Source organism: Canis lupus, chromosome X (genome assembly GCF_003254725.2).
Source record: "Canis lupus dingo isolate Sandy chromosome X, ASM325472v2, whole genome shotgun sequence".
NCBI classification, from domain to species: domain Eukaryota; kingdom Metazoa; phylum Chordata; class Mammalia; order Carnivora; family Canidae; genus Canis; species Canis lupus.
In genome coordinates, this window is record NC_064281.1 from 92,062,691 (window position 1) to 92,080,314 (window position 17,624).

At 49.5% G+C, this 17,624-nt stretch overlaps 1 protein-coding gene across 6 annotated transcripts in view; it reads right to left on the reverse strand.

Moving 5' to 3' along the window:
• The window catches only part of SEPTIN6 (septin 6), a 67,582-nt gene that overhangs the window by 8,044 nt on the left and 41,914 nt on the right, over positions 1-17,624 (reverse strand). For all 6 annotated transcript variants that reach the window (XM_025431273.3, XM_049107890.1, XM_025431271.3 and 3 more), the window contains 5 exons: positions 17,182-17,343; positions 10,238-10,334; positions 6,881-7,049; positions 3,458-3,590; positions 1,925-2,115 (listed from right to left, as the gene is read on the reverse strand). In XM_025431273.3, the coding sequence (XP_025287058.1) occupies positions 1,925-2,115; positions 3,458-3,590; positions 6,881-7,049; positions 10,238-10,334; positions 17,182-17,343 (752 nt within the window). The remainder of the gene's footprint in view (positions 1-1,924; positions 2,116-3,457; positions 3,591-6,880; positions 7,050-10,237; positions 10,335-17,181; positions 17,344-17,624) is intronic.

Here is a 17,624-nt window from a genome sequence, read left to right on the forward strand (position 1 = left end):
CATCACCATGGGCCCTGAGTGGCACAGATGTAAAGAAAGGTTTTCCAGAAGTTAGCCAACTTTTCATGGAATTACAGAAGCAGCCCAGGCCTGGGGCCATTTATATATCTGGAAGGAAGGAAGAGGACAGTCTATTTTGTCAGAACCTGGTCACTAATATGAGGTGCCACATGCCAGCAAGGCCTTCACCCATCTCAGAGTTGGGAAAGGTGCTGTCACCAATCCCAAATATTCCTGGAGACTGGAGAGACATGTCTCCCTATGTAGGGTCTTCTGCCTGGAGTGGGAGAGGGGAGATCAGTTCATGTGAGACAACTAAGAGAGAGCCTGGTCTGGGAGGAACTTCCACTGAACATCTAAGTAGGGAATATTTATAGTTTAGTGTCAGTGGGGTTCAAACAAAGGAATCTCCTAATTCCTGCAAGCAGGCTGTGAGGCTGCCCCAGGGATTGAGTTAATAAATACCACAGGCCAAGAAGGCAACAGGTTAGAACGAGGAGACAAATTTAGGTTTTTCTGATCTTAAAAATAGGAACCCTTTCCTGCAGGTGCAACTAACACACAAGGCCCAATCAGTTAATATACAGTATGTCCAAAGAGGCTTTTTTTTCTGACTAGTTAAACTTTATCCATCAGGTAACACCAAATCAAGGTCATGAGTGAGTGAATCTGACACAGAGTGTGGTGACTCGGTAACAAAAATCTGTGGACTAGTGGGTGAACGTGTTCAAATTACACTTTTGAATAAATGGATCGCAAAATCGAGTGCCTTCAAATATTAACTGTCGTACTGTTGTACAGAAGTCACTGTCTCATTCCTAAGTGATCAGCCAGGCCCAGAGGAAAGGAGGATGTTTCCCTCCTTCTGGCAGATATCCAGCAGCTGAGCCAGGGACAGGTTGCTGAGAACAAAAGGTATCGACCACGGGCACTTTTTGGATCCTCAGGCCCTTTGGGTAAGGACATGGCCCAACACTCCATGTGAGGGCCCCCCAAGTCTCGCAGCACAAGCAACTCCAGCATAAGGGACCCCGGCATAGTTTCCTGGCGCTGCCCAGGTCCCACCAGAAATCCTTTCCTCTCCTCTGGTTCCGGGACGATGGATGGGGAGCTCCAGCCAGCAAAGCCTGCAGTCAGCTCAGGGTTATGGACCCACATGTAAGCAGGAGCCCCTGCTCTCCTGCCTTACCACACACCAGGGGAGATAGAGGGACAGACTGTGCCATCACTGCCCAGCTTAAGGATGGGGCACGTGGAGTCTACTACCATCTGGGGGCTCCCCAGTAAGCTCTCAGCACCTCAGGCCAGGAGCAATGAAGCAGCCAAGAGAGAGGGATGGCATAGGGTGGGAGACCTGGACTGGGCTGCAGCTAAGTGAGAAAATGGGGCTGGGGGGCTTCAGGCATGGGGAGGTGAACCCCTCAAACACAGGACAAACAAGGCGGCCTGTGAGCCAGATCAGCACCAACCTCTTGGGGAGGAAGAGGGTGCCCAGAGGCTTCCGCTTGAGGTGCCCTCTCTCCTCTACCCTCTGGGGGGGAGGGTCCCTCTTTTCATTCACCTCTTTCTTACAACACTACAGATTTCATGGTTTCCTCCTTGCTTGCTCCCCTCCCACATTCCACATTCCATTTGCCTGTCTTCTATCCCTCCCTCTCCTCCTACCTAGAGCTTACAGGGCTTTCCCAAAAGCAAAGCAGAGGGGCTGTGCCCCTGGGGACTACAACCCTCCCCTATTCTCACCTCCCCCAACTCAGGGGACACAAAGACCAGTTACAGGGACCGAAATGCATTTGTCAGTCTACAGGTCACCTCTGGCCACTACCCCTCAGCATGAGGCCTCCACCGGAGTCTCCAGGCCCTGCACTGAGGGGATGAGCAGGAGTAGGAAGGAGTCACAGGCCCAGAGCAGCCTACCACTTACTTTTTCTTTTCTTTGTCCCTTTTCAGAGTCTGTGAGCCTCCAGCCTGCGAGCCCTGGGACTGGAGCAGCTCAGCTGCTGTCTTTCTCTGTTTGAAGGCGTTCACTTCATCGTCCAGGGATTTCTTCTTATCCTCCAGCTTCTTCTTCTCGTCCTGGTGTAGTTTCTTCAGGCGGTCAAACTTCTCATGCAGCTGGCAGGGGAGCACAGGGAGTCTGAGCAGTGTCCCCTGGGAACAGCTCCTTGAGGAGCCAAGCCCAGGGTTAAGTGGGGACCGGCAGGGCTGCCATCCTGCAGGACTGGGGGACCTGAGGAGACATTTCTGCCAGGGACTGCCCCGATGGCACCAAGGCACCATGTTCTGGGGAAGTCCCTTCTCCTGTCACTTCACCTCCACATTTCTGCTCTTGAATGTAGTCACAGAACTATTATTAATGAATAGTAATTAATAATTAGCATCAAGAAATATTCTGTGATTCTCTGTGTTTTATGAGGAAACAGGAGGTCAGAGAAGTTAAGGAATTTGCCCAAGGTTAATCCATTCTTTAGAGGATTATATAGCGAGATCGCCCAATGTGAGTGGGGCCCCTGCCTTTCCTTACCCCCTCTGGTCAAGGAGGATCACCATGGGTTGCAGAGAAAACCTCAGCAATGCCAAAGCTGGTCAAAGGAAATACTTGTCCTCAGACATGGAAGGAGATAAAAGAGTTTTATAAAATGGAATGAGGGCAGAGACCTCAGCTTTGACCAAGGGGAGACTCAGCTAGCCCTGAATAGAACCAGACACCCAAAGGAGAACAGTACAAATACTGAGTATTTCTTTTGAGGATTCTGGAGAGAATTTAGGATTCCGTAGCACTCAAAGCGTACCATGTAGGAGGTCAGGTCTCCAGGTCTTACAGGTATTTGGGACTTAGTAAGGGGTGGTGGATGACAGGCCTGCTGTCTAGACCAGCTTTTTACTAGTCCCTTGGGGTACGGTGGTGGTCAGTTGCTCTAACCTAGTTTCTGTCTATTGGCTTTTCATTCATTTATCTTTGAGATCCTCTCACCTCTCCTCCAAACGTACTGGGTGGCATTTTCTTTTGGAAAGGGAAACTGAAAAAAAAAAATCCGATATCCATGCCACGGACTCTGGTCTTGACTCTTGAGCAGTATTGCCCAACAGAACTTTCTACGGTGATGAAAATGTTCTATATCTGTGCTGTCCAATAGGACACACAGTAGTTGCAGGACAACTTAGCATGTGGCTAATGGGACTGGGGGACTGAGTTTTACATTTTATTTAATTTAAATTCATTTAAATATAAGTAGCATGGCTACCATTTGGGAGAGGGTGGCTCTAGAGAATAAAGTAACCGCCTGGCCTTGGGGAATGAGGGATGAAGAAGACACAGATCTTGCTGCGGCCTTCCCTTGGTACCAGCCAAGGCAGGGCTGCAGATGCCTTGCCCCATTCCTGCCTGGAAGCTGCGGGGCTCTGCCCAAGCTCAGCCCCGTCTTCCTGCCTGTTGGACAGTCAGGGTCATATTTACCTCTTTCTCTGCCTCTTTAAGTTCAGCTTCTTTCTCTTTGACTCTCTGGACGAACATCTGTCTCATCTCCTCTTCTTTTTTCTGGAGCTCCCCTAGGAACTCATTCCTTTTGGCCTCATATGTCTCCTGTAAGCTGCAAATATGGTCAGGTTAATTCCCCTGCCTTTATTTATTTATTTATTTTCCCCTGCCTTTAGAATGGCTCTTATTCAATGAAAACTGGCTCCAGTGGTCCTCCTTGGGTTCCCCACCACCACCACCATCCTCCTTTTCCCCAATTCTGAGACAGGTGCAAAAACAGAACCACAAAGCTGTAGGCAGCTGGCCTGGCATGTGACAGCAGGGTCACAAGGCTGCTTAAGTGGGGGCGGGGCAGCCCTGGTGAACTGACATATTTACAACTGGAAGTGACTCAGAACACCTGTTTCTCTGCCCTGGTGATACAGATGAGGAAAGAGGACCAGAGAGGCAAGGTGATTTGCTCAAGACCACACAGCTAGTTACAGGCAAGGGAGGGACCCGAAGCTGGGTCTCTCATCTTAATCTGGGTCCTTCCTCTGCACTGGACTCCCAGGTTCTGGCTCTGAAACTGACCACATTAATGAACTATTTCAAAAAAACACTTGATGAGATTCCATTGTGTGCTACGCACAGGACTCAGTGATACTATGCTAGTCATTCAACATCTCAAGCCAACAGCCACTGTGCCCACCATCAAGGAACTCACGGTCTACCTGGGAGATGCCTGAGCCAAGTCTCCCTGCCCCCAGCCTCAGGTTTAAAGCAACAGGAGCCAGCCTAGTGAAGAAGAGGAGGAATCATGCTCCAAAGAGGGCAGATGTGGAAGGGCACACGTGGAGAGAGGATGATGTACTTGGGGAGCCAGGCAGAGTCCAACATGGCCGGAGACGATCACAGAAGCTGTGGAGTACAGGGAGGTGGGGTTCCTGAGTCTCGCAGGAAAGACTGGGTGTTGGATGCCACATTACAGGCCTGGTCATTTATCCATGGCAGGGTTTCAAGCAGGAGGACTGACTTCATACAATTTGAAAATGAGAAAGACCACCCTGGCTGTTGCATGAAGGAGAGACTTCCCAACAATCCAAATAAATGATTGGATCTCTCACTTCCATAAGAAAGCCATAAAAAATAATGAGATCTTGTCATATGGCCCGATATGGATGGAGCTAGGAGGTGTAAGGCTAGGTGAAATAAGTCAGTCCGAGAAAGACAAATGCCATGTAATTTCACTCATAAGTGCAACTTAAGAAACAAAACAAACGAATAAAGAAAAAAGAGGCAAACCCAGACCCTTAAATACAGAGAACAAACCGTGGTTGCCAAGGGGGCGGTGGGTGGCATATGAAGGAAACAGGATAAAAAGAAATAATGGGATCTGAATGTTAAGGGCTGGTAGAGATGAAGGATTTGGGGGAACTTAAGAACAGTGAGGGAAGCAGGACTCCTAGGACTTGGGGACGCCTGAGTGGCTCTGTGGTTGAGCATCTGCCTTTGGCTCAGGGCATGATCCCGGAATCCTTGGATCGAGTCCCACATCGGGCTCCTGGCAGGAAGCCTGCTTCTGTCTCTGTCTATGTCTCTGCCTCTTTCTCTGTGTCTCTCATAAATAAATTTTTAAAAAAATCTTTTTTAAAAAAAGGAACTCCTAGGACTTGGAAGGAATTTCAAATGATTTGAGTGTTTTGGCTTGGGCAACCAGGTGGATGGTGGAATCATGAAGTGCAGCAGGGAATGCTGGACGTTTAAAAAGGAAGATGAACTGAAACTTAGACCGCTGGACTTTTTGAGGTACGTCCTCCGTGGGATGTCTGAGCGAGAATATCTGGTAGGCAGTTGGAGCAATGGGCTTGGAGTTCAAAAGTAAGATTTTGCGTGGGAGTCATTTCTTTCTAGGTGGGAAGTAGGGCCGATAGTAGAAAGAAGCTGCTGCCAAGAGAACACAGAGTGACAGGAGCAGGGGCCTGAGGAGAGACCCCTGGGGCATACCAACATGTAAAGGAAAAAGCTGAAGAAGAGGAGTCTGCCAATGAGACCCAGAGGGTAGCGAGAGAGAAGGACTTGAACCAGCCAGGCCAGTGCTTAAAAAGCCAAAGGCTGAGGGAATTTCAGCAAAGAGGCAGTAGGGAGGAATATCTAACGTTCAGGTGAAATCGGAAAAGATGGGACTCAGAGGCCCCATCATGGCCAGTCAATGTGATTGTTGACCTCAGAGAGAGGCATTTCAGAGGCGCAGGGGTGGGGGGCAGGAGCCAGTAAATACAAACAACTCTTTTTCTCACCAGAGCTAAACTTCTTGAAAGAGCAGGGAATGGTGAGGAGGAGGAGCTAAGGGAGCTGTTTCTTCAGGATGCGCATGTTTGCATGCAATAAGGGAAGAAGACTCAGGTAAACAGGCGTTCAGAATGGAGCAGGAGGAGGGGAGGGGCCTAGAGAGGAACCGGCAGAGGCACACCTCTTCCCCCACAGATGCAGATTAAAGCTATGGGAGGGGAAGGAGAGAGCAAACCGAGGGAGTGCCCACCAGAGAGATAAGCACAATTTCCTCCATCCCAGCAGCTCCAGCAGCCCCTGCCCCTGAAGGGGAGCGAGTCCACCCTTCTGGAACCAGGCATCCCTGCAGGACTGGCCATGCTCTGCCCAGAGGCCAAGAGGCCAACTTCGTGCTCTGAAGCACCCCCCTCCCGTCCTAACTGAGGCCTGGCACTTCCTGAGGGGGCACTGAGCTGTAACAAAGAACACCACTAGGTAATTTAAAATGTGGGGCGTATGTCTTGCATCACGCATACAGATCAGACGAGGACACTTGGCAGACGGCTCCTGTGGGGCTAATAAACTGCTTTCGGAGACATGCCTCTCCTCTGAAAGCTTCTCAGATTCGGATTTGAGAAGTATAACAAGGATTAACATCTGGTGGTCAAAACAAAACTTGCACCCGAACTTCGGCACTAAGGACAGCACCTGAAGAGCCTGAAGGTCCCTGATGTGCGTGTGCAACAACTGTAACCGGGTCCCATCTGGTCCCATAGACTGGGTTTGGTAAGGGGAAGGAGGGGAAGGAGCCGCCCGGAAACCTGGCGGGGCAGAGGACAGGCACAGACTGCCATGCTGCAGAACAAAGCCTCTGGCACAACTGACCGCGGCTGATGCCCGTGCGTGTGTGTGTGTGTGTGTGTGCGCGCGCGTGTGTCTGTGTGGCAGGGAGCCCATGGGCCTTGCTGGTCGTCTGGGCCTCCTCCCTGCGCTCACCAAGCCCACTCTGCCACTGCAGAGGGGACAAGTAGAAGGGGCAAGTGACAGCCCTGCTGCTGTAGGTCCCGGCACCTGTGTCTCGCTTCCCTGGGTGATTCCTCCCCAGCCAGCCTTCCCCAGCCACTGGGTGGGCTGGGCTGGCCAGAGGGGTACCTGAAGGGTTTGCTGTCGGGGTCGGTGTCCTTGAAGCCCATCTCCTCCAGCTTGCAGCGCCGGTACAGCTCGTAGTGCCGGCTGTGGGTCTGCTCCCGGAGGTCATCCATGTTCACCCGGATCAGCATCTCCCGCAGCTTCACGAAGTCGCAGTGGGCCTCGTTCTCGACTGCACAGCAGGGGAGGGGGATTGAAAGCATACTGAAAGGAGGGCCAGAAGCAGCGGAAATGGATGAATGGAGAGGCCAGATGCCTCACAGCCACATTGCCTTTCCATCTGTGTACATGGAGCCTGTGAATTTGCCTCCTGACTCACTTTTCCACTGAAAACGCACATGGAAAGTTACAGGGCTGACAGTAGTGGAAAACTGCAAGACCATAAAAAATATCTAAGAAAACATTCAGTAGCACCTCAACCCAAATTCACCAATCAGGCACTCAGGGGAATGTTCGTTTGCTCTTCACCACTTTTAGGCTAATAGCAAATGCACATTCAGCCATCTGTCCAATAAATATTTGCAGCATCTCTGCTCCTGCTATTGTGTGACTCACCGGGAATTCAGAAACGAAGTCATGGAGTCTTGCCCTAAGGAGCTTACAGTGTAGTGGAAGAAAAGATGCAAATAGACAAATATAATACAATGCAAAAATTACCAAAATGGAGGTATATGGCCAAGGTGCAGTGCAAGCTCAGAAGAGGGGAGCCCAAGAAGCACCAGCAGAGAGAAGGCTTCACCAGAGGCAACCCTTAAGATGACTCTTGAGGGAAGAATCAGAATTTATCAGGCAGATCAGCAAATAGCCCACACAAGGTCTCAACAAGGTTAGGCAAGGTTCCATAGCTAGCAAGTTGCAGTTAGGATTGAAATGCAGGCGATCTAAAGGAGAGGCAAAGGCTCTGAGCAGGTGCCAGGTCTCCAAAGAATAAAGGGGAAGAACTAGGACATCTATAGGTGGCAGTGAGACAAGGAGGGGTGTGGACCAAGGTGTGGCCCATCTGGATGGTAGGTAGTAGCTTCAAAGGAGGTGCTTTTTAGAGGATGGATAATGGCCTGAAAGCAGCAATGATGACCAGGACAAAGTGGACCTCACTTTCTAGCCTGAATGAACAAGCCTCCCTCCTCAAAAGAGTATGGCAAAGATTTGCATTTGGGCCAGTGGCCAAGAAGGACAGAAATAGACCAAATCATAACAAAGTGGACTTCCAGTTGGAACACAAGGTTGTGAGCAGTGTTCTGGTATGTGCCTCAGCCATGGCTGCGGTGGGGTTGCCTGAGATGATAAACTGACATAGTCACCCTAGGTTCTGTCTTCCAGGGCCAGGGAGAGGGGTGTGGGGGCAGGGAGGGGGTCCAGGATGACAGGTGGGCCTTGTGGCAGAGTAACCCTTCCAAAGCTTGGATGGGCTCACATAACCCTTCTGCTGAAAATCCATTGCCTTGGGGTACCTGGCTGGCTCAGTCGGAAGAACATTGCAACCCTTGATCTTGGGGTCGTGGGTTTGAGCCCCACATTGGGTGTAGAGATTATTTAAATAAATAAAACCTTAAAAGCTTTTCTTAAAGATCCATTTCCTTGGGGATAAAGCTCCTCGCTGCCATAGAACATAAGCTAATATTAAAAATCCCATCAGTCAGGCAACTTCTCAGGAATAGTTCTTCCTCCATCTCCAGATAGTGATCCCTGGTGGCCAGTCAGGAATGACTCCAAAAACAAAAACAAAAACAAACAAAAAAACAAACAAACAAAAAACACAAAAATTTAAAAAAAAGGAGTGACTCCAAGGTCACTTGAACAGAACAGTGAACTCCAACTTATCAGAAAAACCTTCAAAAACCCTTTGTTGGTTAGGTGTGCGTGATCTAAATTAGAGGAAGTCACTGGAACCATGTCTGCTGGTTTCTCCTCATTTTACTTTAGGCTCCTGTCTCTCAGACCACAAACTCACTCCCAGTTAGGACTCTGGGTCCAGGAACCATTCACAAATGTTCCTCAGATGGCAGAGAAGACCAAAACCTAGCACAGCTCTGATAACCAGTCTTGTCCTACCTATGGAAAATCTAGCGATCACTGGAGAGTCTATGGCATGCCCTAAAGCATGCTAGCCTTGTATGCAAGATGGACAATTTCTCACCCACTTCCCGTTGTTTGTTCAGTGGCAGGGATGAGGGTGCAGTGAATCAGCCAGCCTCTCACACATGGTGCCCCTGTGCTCAGAGACCCAGCCTAGAGCTGAAGACTTGAAGACACCTCTTCCTCCAATGGCAGCGTCCCAGGCCTTGCTTCATCCATAGAACTGACTAGTCCCACGGGTAGCTTATGCCGTGGTCAGGCACACCATGAAAGGAAGTTTCCTGAGTGTATATACATCTGTTTTGAAATTGTATAATAACCATATATATATGTATATATATACAAATATATATATATATACACACATACAGAAATAAAGAAGAAATTAATAACAATGTGTCTATAACGCAGGTGAAATAGTACCAGCACCTTGTGTCTCTTGACCTGGTCTTGAAAGAGACTTAACCACTATCCTGATTTGGGCTTTATCATCCTTCCTTTCTCTCTCTTTTTTTTTTTTAAAGATTTTATTTATTTATTCATGAGAGACACACACACAGAGAGAGAGGCAGAGACACAGGCAGAAGGAGAAGCAGGCTCCATGCGGGAGCCCTATGTGGGACTCGATCCCAGGACTCCAGGATCACGCCCTGGGCTAAAGGCGGCGCTAAACTGCTGAGCCACCCGGGCTGCCTTATTATCCTTTTTCTTTATAGTTTCGTCACTTATGTACGAATTACTCAAAATATAGATCTTGTTCCATTTTGTCTACTTTGGGAATTCATATTGATGGAATCACATGGCATGCATTCTTCTATGATTTATTGCGTTCAACATTATGTTTCTGAGGTTCATTCGTGCAGCAGTAACTATAATCCATTCATTTTCGCCACTGTCTGACATCCCATTAGATGAACATTTTGCAATTCATCTGATCTATTTTTGGTGGATATCTGGGTTGTTTGCTGATCATCTGCTATATTCTTGTACGTCTCCTAGTGCCCTTGGGCCAATACACATGCTTTCTCACATATTCCTTCTTACCTGGCTCCCCCTACATGTGTTTTTGTTTTAGGAATGCTTTCTCCATGAGGGACAAAGAGAGCTTGCTCACAGCAGAGAATCCAGGTGTGGGGCCAGAGTTTGCCCATCGCTGCCAGAAGCCCAAGCCAAAGGAGTACAGACCAGGGGACAAATTAGGGACTGGTCACATAACGGCTGGAGACAAAGAACGAGGCAGATGGCAGGGGCTCCCCAGGCCCCATCTCCCAGAGACTCACTCACCCTGCACCGTGCCCCAAGGATACTGCCGTGCCTTCATCATCTTGTTGCCTATCTTCAGCTCCTCCGTGCTACCGATGACAGCAAATGGCAGATGGGCCTGGAACAGAAGGCAAACTGGCTCAGAGCAGAGCTCCGGGAGGGAGGCGCCCAGCATCCCTTGATATGACCATGGCCCAGGCTCCGGGGCCTTGGGCCCATCACACTGTGGTGTCCCTCCCCATCACTATCACCAAGAGGCATTTTTTCAGCTCTGAGCTGTGTGGGGCTAAGAGGCCTAGTCCGTTCAGAAATTCTCAATGACATGGCCGAGCAGAGAGAACAGACAAAGATGAAAAATAAGCAGAATGAGCAGATACACAGATGAGCATGCTTTTCAGAATACACAGGTACTGAGGGGTAAAGCCTTTGGAAGGTGGCTAAATGGGATGAGGGGGGCTAACAGGGACTGAGAGGGCAAGGATCGCTGCCCCCTCCCTGGGGTGTGAGAGCCGCAGGAGCCGGGATGTACTGCAATCACACTGTGGACTGAGTTGTATGTTCCTCATTTTCAAGGTTCCCTGAAGCAAGAGCTCACACTGAACTCTTGAGTCTAGAAGTCCACAAGTATTTTCCCACATGCTCATAACTGTGCTGAGTTGTTTTAAATGCCCTAAGGGAGACAAAAGAAGTAGAAGACACTCTAGGAGCTTATCTTGTTCAGAGCACCTGAATTGCACACCCAGAATCATATAAGACACAGTATGACCAAGGGCTCAAATGTAGGGTCTTATACCTGCACACAGAAGGTGCTTAATAAATACTACTTGAATGGCAGTAGCAGGGCCAAAAACAGGAGAGGAAAGAAAGGCAAAGTACAGAGGCACCTGGATGGCTCAGTGGTTGAGCATCTGCCTTTGGCTCAGGTCGTGATCCCAGGGTCCTGGGATCGAGTCCTGCATCAGGCTCCCCACAGGGATCCTGCTTCTCCCTCTGCCTATGTGTCTGCCTCTCTGTGTCTCTCATGAATAAATAAATAAAATCTTAAAAAAAAAGAAAATAAAGGCACAGTACAAACTCAGGAGTATGAGTGTGGTGCCTGCAGGGTGATAAGGAGCTGGGCCTGGCTGATGAAGGCTTTGTAGGTCCAAGAAGAGGCAACTAACTGCCCCCAACAGGTAGCATGGAGCTTGGGAACTGCCTCTGGTGCCCAGTCTCTCAGGGAGCTGGCCAAGTTATAAGTGCTATGATCACTGGCTAAGAGGAACCACTGAATAAATACTGTTGACCAATATTGTTTACAAAAATAAATAGTGGGTGAAGCCTCACCCAAAAGGGCTTTACACAGACAAGGGAAAGTCCACTGGAGCAAGCTTTCTGAGCTTGCTTGGAGAAACAGGTCTCAAGCACAGATATTTGGACTCGTTTGCTTACTCATCCATGCTACAAGTATTTACTGAGTCCCTACTATGTGCTAGGTATCAATAGTACAACGTTGAAAAAAATCTGCGAGCCTGCTCCTGGGGAGTACACAGTCTGGTACGGGAGAAAGACGTGCCCATAATAATAATACAGTAAAGTCTAGACTATAGACAGAAGTTCGAGAGCTGGAGGATCAGAGGGAGCAGCTTACTTCATGAAGTCACAGCAGGCTTCACAGAGGAGGTAGTAGCAATTATACCAATAGTTGGGGCACCTGGGTGGCTCAGTGGTTGAGCGTCTGCCTTCGGATCAGGTCATGATCCCGGGGTCCTGGGATCGAGTCCCACATCAGGCTCCCCACAGGGAACCTGCTTCTCCCTCTGCCTATGTCTCTGCCACCCTCTCTGTGTCTCTCATAAATAAATCCAAAAAATTCATACCAACAGTTGTGGTAGCTATAGAACTGGTGTGAGCAGCAGCAGCAGCTTAGGCAGCTCTAGGTCCCACCTGTCAGGTCCTCTACATGGCATGGCATCATTTTGTTGACCCTTTCCAACAGCACTGTGGAGTTAGGTATTATCAGCCCCATTTTATAGACAAGGAAACTGAGGTCCAGTTGCCAGCAGGCACACAATAGCAGGGGCCAGAGTAGGGATGGGACCCAGAACTCACTGGCTTCAAAGCCCACCACTGGACTTTGAAGTGGCCTGCCACTCTCACCTAGGGGGTTTGAGCAGCAGATGATGTGAGCACTCTCAAACCCTGGAGTGCCCCTGCGGCTCAAAGCCAGGTTATCAGAAGCAGTTCAATTCTGACAAACCTACAGCAAATGTCTTTTGCTTGCTGAATCAGTGTGCTGATGTCATAGCCACTCCCTCCCCTTTATTCTCTTTAGCATCTGCCCCCCCCCACCTCCAAGAATATTCTTCAGAGTGGAAAACCACAGGACTTAACCGGGAACTCAGCTCCAGGACACCCGCAAGTTCCCGAGGCGCTCGGCCATCCTGCAGAGGTGGCTCTCCCATCACCCCCTCTCAGCTGCTCTGAGTATCACCTCAGCAGACCCCTCCAGGCCTTCCCCCTGGCTGTGCCTGAAGTGGGGATGTGGAAAGAAGGAGGGACGAGGTTATGGATATATGGAAGACGGGCCAGGCTGGACACAGCAAATGCTACATTGGTCCTGGGGTGGGGGGGGGACTGAACAAGAGGGTCATTGGGAGTGCGACACATGGGGCGTTGGGGGGCCCCGAAGTCCTGACAACCCTGCCCAAGGGCCAGAGCTTTGTCGGAGGGACATCCAGGCACCGTCCATTCCCACTCAGGGCCCCACAACATGTTGGGAAGCTCAGATCCACCCCCAAGCACTTTCTGGGGGAAAATGCTGCCCCTCCTGCCAAGACCCAACGCTTCAGCCACATAACACAAAAGAGCCAGAGGGCGACCATGGCAGAGGGCTAGACCGAGGGAGGAGGTGAGAAAGAGAACCTTCTGGAGCATCCCTGACTCTCAGCTGAAAGTGATAGAGGAGGGTGTGTGAAGTGGGTGGGGACTTCTCTGGGCTAAAGAGGAAAGGAAGGGAAAAAAATCTGAGAATAAAGGCATTAAAGAAAACACACACACACATCAGTTTTTTATTCCCTTGAGCCTGTTATATTTATCCCCGCAAGACATTGTTAGTTAGGATGACAGGGTCACTTGCTTCCTCTCTTCCTTATAGCGCTGTCAATCTGTCTGTCAATCCCCACACTAAGGCACAGCTCCCGCCACAGCAGCTTCGGGGCTCCTGAGACCTCCCCCAGCACACTCTTGGCAACTGGCATCAATGTCTGTTTCGAGAAGCATATGCCAGGGTAATTTTTCTGAGTGCTCCCAGGCAGATCTCACTGGCTTCTCATGACAACTATACAGGGCGGTTCTCAAACACCCCACTTGTGATTAGGGGGAAACGACTCGCCCAGGTCCGTAAGTCCTGTGCCCAAATCTTCCCAGGGAGCAGTAAAGCCACCATGCTTTTGCTGCCAGCCTCTCCTAGCCACCCGCAGCAGCCTGCAGCCTGCCTCCTGGCTAAACAGCATCTGCTGGAAGTCACCTAACCATGCAGGGCGGGAAATCACGGAGCCAGGCTTTGGCCCTCTTTCTGCTGCTCTTCAGAGACTGGTGGCTTTGACCACCAGGAGAGAGTCGAGCAGAGCAAGGAGACGGTAAACCATCCAACCGACCACATTCCCAGGGGTGACACTTTGTTTGTGTGGGCCCAGGGAGGAGACTCTGCTGGCTGCAGGGACTGAAACACGGGCAGATGTGCCTCCAGATGTCAGACGTCCTGTCTCCGAAAATTCCAACAGATACTCTCAAGCCTCCTCTTGGAAGCCTGTTCTCAGATTCACTACCTTTCCAGTATTGTGTCTACCTTAAATTCTTCTCTATAGGGCAGCCCCGGGGGCCCAGCAATTTAGCGCCGCCTTAGGCCCAGGGTGTGATCCTGGAGACCCAGGATCGAGTCCCACATCGGGCTCCCTTCAAGGAGCCTGCTTCTCCCTCTGCCTGTGTCTCTGCCTCTCTCTCTGTGTGTCTCTCATGAATAAATAATACCTTAAAAAAGATTCCTCTCCATATATTTTAAAGTGTTTGATGATCCAATTGGCACGAATTATTCTATTCCAGTTCCAGTACATCCTTTAGAGTTGGGAAGCTGGATGACTGTTCTCCTCGCCCTGGTGAAACAGAGACTGTTGGGACTGTTTATTCCTTGTCTGAGAATAACCTGATCAGGAGTGGCTTCCTCTCAGTGAGGACACGATTTCCGAGGCATGCTGCTGCTTATGCCCATCCCCATTTCAGGCTCCTGCTGCCGACTGAGCAAAAGCACTGCTCAATCCTCTCTCAAGTCGACCTTGGGTGATTCCACAAAAGTACATGCAAACATTGGAAATGGCACTGCTGCCTTGGACAAGGGACAAGCTTATGGCTGTGGGTCTCCCTGTGATCCATGTGCTCTCACTGGGCTTCTATGCTTTTGGGGGAGCCAAACCCAAGACCTCACAGATGGCCAATAGACCGAGCCAAGTCAAGTAACTGGGCCTATGCCCTCCCTGGCCCCTGGCCATGGTTTGAGCCATTCAAAGAACAACATTCAATTTGAACAACATAGCAATTTTTATCATTAAAGTCTACAGCCTTGAAAGTTATCAGAGCATGGGTTGAAGAAGCATGCAACAAGACCTCTCACTCCCTTCTCTCACTGACCCCCAATCTGAAGCCATTTTTCAGACCCACCTACAGGCCGAGAGGGAGGCTGAGACCTCATTACTCTTATTTCCCACCATGCAAATCCCTAGTGGGGAGCGGTGGCATGCCTGTATGCTCTTCTCCACTTAGGCAAGAGGCTTCTTCCACTTCTAAATCCAGTCCCCATGATGATTGGCTGGAATCAAATCCAGAATTGAAAGGCCAGTACCCATTCCTCCTACCACCCGCACCAGAGATATTGATGATGCAGCTTCATACACCACAGCTTGTCTGAAGACCTTGGGGACTTTCAACAGTTGTTCTAGTGGCAGACAGGTTAAGTCATCCCACATATGCATGTTAGAGCAGCGACTCCCCACCCTTTCCCCATCACAAGAGATAACACGTGGCATTCACATGCATGCCCCTTCCCACGGACATGCCCAATTCCAGGCACACTCTTCCCCACTCAAAAAAGCACAGTGGGATGTCAAGGAATGAGTGCTGAGTGATGTTATTATGGGGATAATCCTAAATCCACTCAAATTTAGTTTTTTTTTAAATATTTCATTTATTTATTTGAGAAAGAAATAGAGCAAGTGTGTGCACAGAGTGAGAGGGAGAAGCAGACCCCTCAGTGATCAGGGAGCCCAACATGGGGCTCAGTCCCAGGACCCCCGGATCATGACCTGAGCCAAAGGCAGATACTTCACTGACTGAGCCACCCAGGCATCCCTCAAATTTAGTTTTTCAAAGTGAAACACTGGCATACTTTGGACTGTTATAAGAAATGACCCAGAACTTCTTCACATCCAAAACAGCGTGGTTGAGAACCACTGCTTCACAGCACGAGAAGTTTCCAACCCTGAGGCTGAGCCTACCTACCCTAAGTTCAATCAGGAGGGCACAGCTGGGTGCAGAACAGAGCCCAAAATGACTGTCATTCCTGATTCACAATGTAGTGAGCTGTCGTTTGGGGTGAGGTCTTGAGATTGCTGACAATCCTTTACCCTATTTATTTGTAGCAAATCAAATCACCAGTCTGAAAGCTACCTGGTAACATAGGGCACCCAAGTTTGAAGGTATCTACTAGGGCCTGATGCTCTGAAGTGACTAAGTGCTTCTAGACATCAGTGCCAGTGACACCAGAAGACGCTTCCCTCGAGGTTCCCCTTTTTCTGCAGGCTAGGCACCCTTTCAGGTTTCCTCATCACAACAGAGCCTGGTTCTCATAGAAGTGCCCAGACTGCTTGAGAGGAGAAGTGTTCATCTTTCTGTTCCCCCTTTTTTCATGCTCATGATGGGTCAGAGAGGATAGGACTCCACCCACACCAATCCATGCATCCTTACTCATAGGCCACAGGAGTCAAAAGATGATGAGGGACTCCTAATAATGAACATATCTCAGGTTGTACCGATGGGCGGGCAGGCCAGTCAAGACAAGGACTTGCTGCCCCGCTGCTCATTTGTTGGCCAAATTCTAAGAGGTAGCAACTGATACCATAATGATAACTCAGGGGCGGTGGCAGCAGCAGGAAAATTTTCTAAAAATGGCTTTTACTGCAAGGCTTTCCTGAGTTTGGTTATGCCCAGGCATTATGTCATTAGGAAAAACTGATGCCTCTCAACAGAGGGAAAAAAAAGTCTGTTCCCAAAGCAGAGGCTTTCTGAAAGCTATTAGCTGTCTCCTTGAAATCACAACATTGAAGATTTCGCAGCAACAGCATCAACATGTTGTAAAGAAGCATGAGGAGATGTTTGACTGTCCGCCTTGCTCATTACTCATTCCTCTAGTTGGGGGGGTTAGCAGAAGAGGAGGCTATATGTCATTCTCCCATTCCCGGGGGTTGAGAGCTCGATTATCTGAGTACATATTATCCTGGAAGTCTCGGAAGCCAGCCAGCTTTTTCGCTGATTGTCATGGCACTGTTTTGGTCAGAGAGGAGAACCGGTTGCCTTTCTGGCAGTCCCCACAGGGGGTGGGGGGGTGCTGGCTTAGACTGAAGCAGCACCAAAGAGGAAAGTGGAAGGAGAGGTCTGAATCTCCAGCTCCAGACTCTTCCTCAGGTTGGCCTTTCCCTCCCTCGGTCTCTGGCTATTAATCTCTGCCTCTCTGAGGCTTTGAAGCCATCACCGCTAAGGGAGAAGAGCTGTTCTGGTTCTGGATTCTTTCTCACAAACCCCTGAGATTTAGATGATCGAGAGTCGACCGCGCTAAAATGGACTGTGATGTTCAGCGGCTTGTTTGTAAAATAATGACAATAGAAATAAGCAGCAAATGGTCAGAAAGATGAACGAACCCCTGTGCTCCCACTCACGTTCATGGTTCCGTTGATCTCTGCCACAGACTCATCATCTGTAGGGAATTGGTAGATCTGGACCCCATTGCTGACAAGTTCGCTGGTGATTTTGATTTTGAACTTTGTTAGCTCACTCTTAGAGATGGCATCTGATTTGGCAATGATAGGGATGATGTTCACCTAGGGAAGGGAGGAGCAAAGCAGGATCATTGTTGGTAATCTGCAACCCATAGCAGCATGACAGAGGACTTCCACCAGGTGCCAGAAGGAACAGCTCGACCCAATGGTCCAGAACTGGCCACCTCCGTCGCCAAAGAACAATATGACAAATGACAATGGGTGCTGCTTACTAAGCGCTGAGTACTGAACTAAGTGCTTTGACATGGATTAACACAATGAGTCCTGACAACAACCCTCTCACTTTACCGATGAGAAACTGAGGCGTAGAGAGGCTAAGTAAC